Source organism: Thunnus thynnus, chromosome 2 (assembly GCF_963924715.1).
Source record: "Thunnus thynnus chromosome 2, fThuThy2.1, whole genome shotgun sequence".
In the NCBI taxonomy this organism is placed as follows: domain Eukaryota; kingdom Metazoa; phylum Chordata; class Actinopteri; order Scombriformes; family Scombridae; genus Thunnus; species Thunnus thynnus.
Window position 1 is genome coordinate 37,019,562 of NC_089518.1, and position 8,673 is coordinate 37,028,234.

Below are 8,673 nucleotides of genomic sequence, written 5' to 3' on the forward strand. Positions count from 1 at the left end.
TAATGACAAATACAAGAAAGAAACAAAACTTAAATTTGATTTTTAAACAAGATTACAGCAAAATCATGACAAAAACAAAAAATATGACAAGGCAAACTGACAAACCATTTTATAAAGGCAAATTTGATTAAAAAAAGTTCCTGCATACCGTAAGGTCTTAGTGACAGGATCAAAAACTATTCATTCAGGCACCTGGCTGTTGTTTTCAGACAGATTTGATAAAATGTGGACCTATCCTTTAACTGTCAGCCATTTGACAACCTTTCTTCAAAATAGACAAAAAGACTAATCATGAGTTGAGCCCACAGACTGGTCTTCTTTGTAAAAAGTTGAATGCAGCGGTAGAGTTTATAAATATCCTTCTTTTCCCTGTCTTCTCCCGTCTCCAGCCCCACAGTCCAGAAGCCCGGCAGCCAGTTTGGCTCCATCCCCGTCCCTCTCCAGGCGCTCGGATGCTGCCCGACCCCTGCCTTCCCCCAGCAGCACCCTCTTCAGACAGTCCAACGACAAAACCCAGCCGCATCTGAACCGGGAGTCTCCATCCTCTAATACAGATGGAAGCTGCTACACGGAGCTCTACCCCAGCCCTCAGAGCTACGTAGAGAGGCTGCGGGCGGAGGAAGGCTCAGCAGGCGTCGACCAGCTGAGGGTGGAGGACGGGAACGTGTATTTCTCTCCAGTGGTGGAGACGGTGTCATCTTTCAGGCCCGGCAAGTACCAGTCGTCGCTGATGCCCAAGGAGAATAAACCCCTGGATGTGGGCATCCTGCGGAGGGTGAAGGAAATTCTGGCCGAGGTCGACCCCAGGACGGCGGCCAAACACATCACCAAGGCTGACTGCATGGTACTGTTACATGTTACAAACTGTGAACACATAAATGATAATGCAAAACCAGGTGTCCAGATATGAGAAAAAAAGCATTTTCTTACTCTTACAATTAGTATAATACTTCTCGAACACCTTCAAAAGTAGACTGAGTGCCGTGTGTCTCTGTTTCGTCAGGTGGCCAGGATTCTGGAGGTGACTCCAGAGGTGCAAAGGACGATGGGAGTCAGCTCTGGGATGGAGCTGCTTACCCTCCCACATGGCCAACAGCTGAGACTGGACCTGCTGGAGAGGTGAGTCAAACCACCTAATTGTGTGGGGACTTCGACTATCCAGAAGATTGGTCCCCTCATGATCATTTAGTGGTGTTTCTTTTACTTGACAAACAATGATCTGAGTACAGTTTTAGAATAAATGTTGACTAGCTACATATACCACATTATACTGATATAATCTGCAAAGTTTGTCATTTTAACCTCCAAAAGCGCCAGTCAGCAACAGCTAAAAGCGGGAAGCCCGCCACTTGAATGTTTTGTTAATTGCTTTTACATGGAATTGGATTAAAAATAGTTTGAAACATCTCTAACATACAAGGATAACTGCATTAGGGAGTTATTTTTTTCTCAGAGATGCATTAGAAAGTTGTTCATTGTTTTTTTAGTCAAGCTAGTGGTGTGACTGGGGATGTCAGCCCACTACTTTGGTCCAGACTGAAATATCTCAACAACTATTGGATAACTTGCCATACAGACATCCATAGTCCCCTGTAATGAATCCTTTGGTGATCCCCAACTTTTCATCTAGTGCTACCACTAGGTCAATGTTTTCACTTATTCAGTGAAATATCTCTACATCTATGTTAGATTGGTGCAAAATTTTGTACAGATATTAATGGTTTCCAGGTGATTAGGATGTATCGTAAAGATTTTGCTTTTACCTCTAGCGCAAACATGAGATTGTGGTTAGGGATAGCTCCAGTTGTTGGATGAAATGTCATGAAATTTGGTGCACAGTCATCAGCCTCAGCTATAGCATGCTGATGTTAGCATTTAGCTTAAATCACAGCTGTGCCTGAATCATAACCTGTATATAAAGATGGACATAGAAAGGTGTGATGCTGTTTTGCATTGGAGCCAGTTTGAAGCCCAGAGTTGCCTCTTGGCCTCAGTATAGCCTCACAGAGCTGCTAGCTTGGCTGTAGACTCTTGATTCACCTCCCAACAAAATACATGATGTCTGATTTCTCACTCATTTGTCTAACTGGTGATATACTGAAGAGATGCTGTAGTTCTCTAATGTAGGCAGGTGTCTGACTATGCAGAGCTCCAAAAATGTTCACAAGGATCTTGAATTGGAAGTTGACTTTGCTGAGGAGCCAGCGTAATCAGAATCTGTGTCACATGAGACTTCTTAGAGTTCTTGGTCAAAAGATTATATATGAGCTAAACTATAAAGTCGGTGTCTCCCCCCTCTCTCTCTCTCTCTCTCTGCCACTTCAGGTTTCAAACCATGGCGATCATGTTGGCTGTGGATGTGTTGGGCTGCACGGGGACGACTGAGGAGCGGGCCGGTCTGCTGCATAAAATCATCCAGATCGCTGCTGAGCTCAAGAGCAACATGGGCAACATGTTTGGCTTCGCTGCCGTCATGAGAGCCTTAGAGCTGCCGCAGGTAAACACACATTACCCAGACTTCAGTTACACAGTAATTTCTTTCTAGGGTGATTTTTTTTCCATTGATAGAGATAGTGGAAACAAGACAGTGAACAGTGGAGAGAGAGCTCATAAGGTCACTGGCTGGATCTGAATCAGTCTGTAATTTTAGTTGTATTAATAAGTTATGAGTCACAGAGGTGATGATACTGATAAGTCACTTATCTGCAATAAAAGCTGAGGAATAACCGTCTACCCACTGTATATCAACAATAAACACTCTGAAATTGCACTATGACCGCATTATCTCTGACTGGTGCTGTAAAACTATAAAGACTGCTGCTGTAAATATGGCGTCTGTGCCTTATTTCTCCATGTTAAAGTTTGTAGCGTGACACAGCAAATTAGATATAAGATATATAGAGTAATAAACTCTATGTGGATTTTTAAGTTTGTATTCAAATGATCGCCTTTTATAAACATCACATCTCTGCATCATCTGTGACTGTACTGATCTAAATATACTGTGTGTCAGCTTTACTCTCCTTTCTTACTTCACTCTAAACATTTATTACCTGTAAACAGAAAACATGACAATTTAGGGCAAAGTTACCTTTCGAGTTTCTGTCCTTTTAAAAAAATAAAAAGCCAATAAAAGCTTATTTTATAGTGTGCAGTATAAAATATTGGTTATTTCATGCTGAACATGGAGGTAAAAATAAACATAACAATTAATTGAGCCCCATCACAGATTTTTATCTCTACTTTTACCATTAAATATATCATATTATAGCTCAAATACATTAAATATTCTGTTCAATTTAGATTTTTTGTTCAAAAACCAGTGTGAGCTAAATAAAATAGTCATACTTCTAAAGATATTTCACAGTTCTCAGTCCAAAAGCAACTGGAAATGTGAAATGGTCACATCTGGAAACCATTACTACCGGGTTTTATTGGTGATTGGTTTTGTCTGTCTCTCAGGTGTCCCGTCTGGAGCAGACCTGGATGGCGTTACGCCAGCGACACACAGAGGGCGCCATTCTCTACGAGAAAACTCTGAGGCCGTTCATGAAGAGCCTGAACGACGGGAAAGGTAGAGATCCTCCTACAGTTTGCACCTCACATGTTTCATGCCTCTGAAAAAAACAAAACAAAAACATGCTAATACTGATGTGTGGGCTGCACCTTCCTCTCAACAACATTTTTTGGTCTTGAGAGCAACAACATGATGTAAAAAAGTTATCAAAGTAAAGTTTAATACAAGATCTAGCTTACTAAACATTTGTGAACCTTTATTCTCACATGACAGCCATATATATTCTGAAAGCATCTAAACTAACAGTGAAGCTAATGATGCAGATTCTAGTAAATCTAACCAGTAAGAACATCTTACTCAGTGGTGAAAGGAAATCACAGCTGATCATTTTATTTTCTTCTTTTATTTTCTCGTTATGAGGAGAAACAGCAATTTTTTGTCATAGTGGCAGCAATACGCTGCTGTAGATAAATAACATCAGCTTCATCAGTTGGTTCAATCTGCTTGCTTACACAACAGTTCCACCTGACAGGTAGTAGAATATTTGACTCATGTCTAGTTAAAATGGTTTTAATTTAATGATACTGCATGAAGTAAACATCTAAGTTAAAACTAGTTTGAACTTATGAACAGCTGCTGCAACCAGCTCCAGGTGGCTGGAACTGGCAGGAACACTCTGAGGATGTCTACAGGGCAGGTGGTGAAATAACAGGAGATGTTAATGACTGAAAAACAGGAAAAGGAGCAAAAATGTGCAAAGTGTCGAAACAGAAGTAGCCGTCATGTCACTGAAGGTGTGGCCACACTGAGAGTTGAGTGTTTCTGTCCATCTTGGTTTGTTTTTGAGTCACTTGTCCGCTCATTGATTGTCATGGATAGACAGATGATAGATAAAAACATTTGGTAGAGATTTCTATAGTGTATAATCATGTAAACCAGGTGAACACATGTCAGTGAAAAACATTTGGAAACAGACAAAAGCAGCAGACGAGTGTTGACTCTCCGTCTGTTTTTTCCTCCAGAGAGCTGCCCACTGTCCAGCACCACCTTCCCCCATGTCCTCCCCCTCCTGTCTCTGCTGGAGAAGAGCGTGGCGGTGGGCGAGGGTACGGAGCCGTGGGAGACGGTGGAAGCCGGGGTGGATGTGGTCATGTTCCACCTGGGGGCGGCGAGAACCGTCGCACAGCTGGGAGGCATCTACCGCTCCAACACTGAGAGCAAACTGCAAGGTAAGAGTGAGAGCAGAATGAACACACACACACACGCACAAATAATCAGTAGAGCACCAAATGAGGATTCATCCGCCGCTGAAAATAGTCCCCAACTTTGTCATGGAAATGTTGCTTGGTCCTCCTTCCAGTGCACCTCACTGCTGGAGTTAAAATAATATTTCATAATGTTTGTGATTGTTTTAATTAGTGTGTCTGTGAGTGTGTGTGATTATTGTTTTGTGTGATTTAAGTGTATCGTTTTTATCTTATATTTGTAATACGTTACGTATTTTATGCATATGGTTTTATAAGAAAAATACATGTTTAACAAAAGTCTTATCCTTTACATAAGAGATGCAATTATTATGAAACTTAAACTGGTTTAAACAATTAAATTCAGTAAATGACTCAATTCAATTTAAATTCAATTCAAATTAACTTTATTGGCATAACAGATCAGAAACCTATATCGCCAAAGCAGTACAGAAAATTATAAACATTGACAGATAATTAATAAAAATACAATTAATATGCAAATATCAACAATAATATTAAATACAGTATAATAAAAGGCATTTTTTTACAGATGTAATCACACAGAAACATTTACTACAGAGCTTGTTTCTCTCAGATAATGACAAGATTTAACATATAATGCAGCTGTTACTGCACATTGACTTTTCTCCCTGCATAGATCAGGATATATATGATTTACTTTTTCAAAGAAAACCTCTCTCAGATCCCTATATTTGTCACAGTATGATAGGAAGTGAGATTCTGTCTGTTCTGTTTTGGAGTAAAACCTCCTCTGTGCTGCTACTTTTGAATAAAGCACAAACACTGATTAACCGGACGATGTGATGCTGGTGTTTCAGGTTTCCAGGAGCAGGCCGAGGTCTTAGAGCTGTTTCACACCGACTTCCAGATGAGGCTGCTGTGGGGGAGCAAGGGAGCCGTGGAGATCCAGTCCCTGAGATACGCCAAGTTTGACCAGGTGTTGACGGCCTTGTCCAACAAGCTGGAGCCGCCTGTCCGACCGCGCTGACCTCAGACCTGTTCCCATCGTTTAACCTGAGTCCAGGTTGGCTGAGCTCCCTCCTACGTGCTCACTGAGTATCAGATATTCTTCTGTTGGACACCGAGCAGCTCTTCCTGGCAGTTAAGGGGTTAAAGGTTTTGCTCAATGGCAAACTGGAAAGTCGTTATAAGGCAGATCATGACGATGCTCCAGTAACAAGCAGCAAATCTAAACCAGAGTCTTAAGAGTACGATGTTGCAGTAGGCCAGAACCTCCCCAAACATGTAAAACTGCGGTACTTAAAAGGTGAAATGACTTTTTGGCCTGTGTTTTCTTCACAGAGGTCAGAGGTCAGAGGTCACCTTTGCCTCTAGGGTTAGAGTTTGAGCTGAGGCTGAATCCAAATGTCCAAACTTCTCCGGATTAGCAGACTTAACGGGTGCATTCCTGTGAAGCAGGCCTCAAGTGGACTTCCAGAGAGTCCGCTTGGACTGCAGACCTCACTTAGATTACCCATAATTCACAGCAAGGACGTAAATGTTGGAGTCATAATAATAATAATAATAATATTACATTTGATTTTAAGTGCCTTTCATGTAACCTGAGGAAACTTTAAATACAGAAAACAAGCAAAAAAATTATGTTAATGAAAATGAAATGAATGAAAAAAAGTATAAGCAGAACAGGAAGTCTACTGTTTGCAAACAGTTTTTAAACCACAATAATGAGGTTTATATTGCATAAACTGTTAACGTCCTCCTCCACTCAAAAACATGTTTGTCTTCTTGTTCCTTCAGTTGGATGTTTGTTCTTCTCTGTGCAGAATGATGTATGTGCAGAGTTTGTTTTCACATTCATCTGCTGAAGGAGGAAAGTTTCTCTGAGTTCACCTTAAATCTCAGTTTAACACGTCAACCTACGAGCAGGATTTGTGACATCACAACAAGTTTGTAGCCAATCAGGGTCCAGTATGTAACTTATACAAGTGTGATGTGGAAACTTGAAGCCTCCAGTTGCACAAACACTGAGAATGAACTTTACAGTGAAGGAGGAGACATCTGGTGTCCAGCAGGGAAACTTTAGAAATCAACAATATTTATATTTTCACAGATTCTGGATGTTTAATGAGGGAGAAGGAGGAAATGTCCTTGATTAAACTTATTTGTGGAGAAACCATTTCAGACACAAATTATTATTCAAAGCAGAGCATTTTTATATGTTGTAGAACATGTCTGGAGGGGATCTTTAATACCAGGCTGTATCATCAAAAAGCATTCAGAAAAAAATCTTTAAAATGGGTTACATGGTCATCACCCTCAGATACTTGATGTGATGACGATGAACACGTCACAGAACGTACAACAAAAGTTTGGGGAGTCTACGAGTCTGGAGGGAACACATCTGGATTCAGCCACTCAAAAGCACTTCATCAGGATGTTTGCTTCAGATTTGTCCATCCTAATGTAACGGTTAACTACTAACAGCAGCATCTTTTGAAGCTGAGGATAGTTTCTGGAATAAGTCAGTAGGTTCGAGGATGGTGACGGTACGGGGGAGTAGGAGGTACTACAGCACTGTGGAGGGACTAAGAAACTGCAAAATATACAGCATTACAGGTTTACAGCCGCTGCTTTGGTGTTCATTTGGATTTTTTTCTGAGGAACCAAAGTGGTCGGTTTGTTCTCATTGACTACTCTGTGTGCTTAACTGAGGTCTTGTTTCAAAGCACCAGTGCCAGAGTCAGAAATCAGTGTGTTCTCCTGTCAGTAACTTTTACAGAATATATGAGTATATATATGTAAATGTCTTACAAGTGGACATTTGTCTGACAGAGGACCAAAATGTGAAGAAAAGATATCAGTGAAATGGACAGTAGCTACTGCGCCGGGTTCAGTGCTGTCATGGTACAGTCACATTGTCTTTTGCAGGAAGAATGAAATGTATTTTGATGATAAGAGAGGCTGTGCCTCAGCACGGTAACTCATTGTTGTTTTAATGTAATATATAGAAATATGTTTTTATGTTTACCTGAAGGCTGGACCTTCCTGAGAGGTACAAATGTACTGAACTGTATGTCAAATTGTAAAACGCAATAACAGCTGAGCAGAATAACATTGTATCTACATTTCCATATTTGTATTATGGTTATCATTATGTGTTAATCATTAGGATTTCCTAATTTCAAGTGAATATTTAATGTAACCTTAGATGAGCTTAGTGATGCTGTGATTAGTTCATTTAATGTTCACTTCTTGTTCTCTCTCATTGTGTCCTTCATAATAAAAACTTATCACACATAACTCTTATTATCATTATTGTCATTGGAGTGTGACATGGAATGAAGTCAGTGAAGGTACCAAACATTTCTAACACCTTACACAGTATTAACATGATGTAATATTTATGTGACATGTAAATAAAACATGTTTACATCACTCTCAAAGACAGTTTAAATGTCTGATGCTTATTTCTCAGCGTCCACTGAGGAAAACATTTGAAATGAAACCTGACTCATGCTGCACAGAAGGAAAAAATAAAAGGAAAATATTTACACTGATCTTACACTTGTTTGAAGAAATTTGGGATTTTCCTGTTTCTTTCGAGGTGTGATGAAATGTGAGGTCATAAACTGACGCGGAGGATGTTGTGATGTTACAAACAAATCAATACCAACTTCCCCTGGAGATCAAACCTAAATCTCTCTGAAGAGTATAGTCATCTTTTTCATGCTCAGAAGATGATGATGTATTAAAACTCAAACATCAGACTTGCACCATGGCTCCATAATATTCCATTTTCACATTAATAGCACCCTCTGCTGTATAAATTACATATTCTATGCTGGTTTATTCTACTGTATTTTACTGATATACACTATTTCAGATCAGTCCACTGCAAATATACATGTTTATAGTGTCTGCACATTT

The 8,673-nt window shown here is 40.1% G+C and overlaps 1 protein-coding gene across 2 annotated transcripts in view; it reads left to right on the plus strand.

Moving 5' to 3' along the window:
• sh2d3cb (SH2 domain containing 3Cb) overlaps positions 1 to 8,046 on the plus strand; it is a 46,047-nt gene extending 38,001 nt beyond the window's left edge. For both annotated transcript variants that reach the window (XM_067572832.1, XM_067572839.1), the window contains 6 exons: positions 390 to 844; positions 1,004 to 1,119; positions 2,326 to 2,497; positions 3,463 to 3,574; positions 4,540 to 4,746; positions 5,604 to 8,046. In XM_067572832.1, the coding sequence (XP_067428933.1) occupies positions 390 to 844; positions 1,004 to 1,119; positions 2,326 to 2,497; positions 3,463 to 3,574; positions 4,540 to 4,746; positions 5,604 to 5,773 (1,232 nt within the window). In that variant the 3' untranslated portion in view covers positions 5,774 to 8,046. The remainder of the gene's footprint in view (positions 1 to 389; positions 845 to 1,003; positions 1,120 to 2,325; positions 2,498 to 3,462; positions 3,575 to 4,539; positions 4,747 to 5,603) is intronic.
• The last annotated feature ends 627 nt before the right edge of the window (positions 8,047 to 8,673 follow it).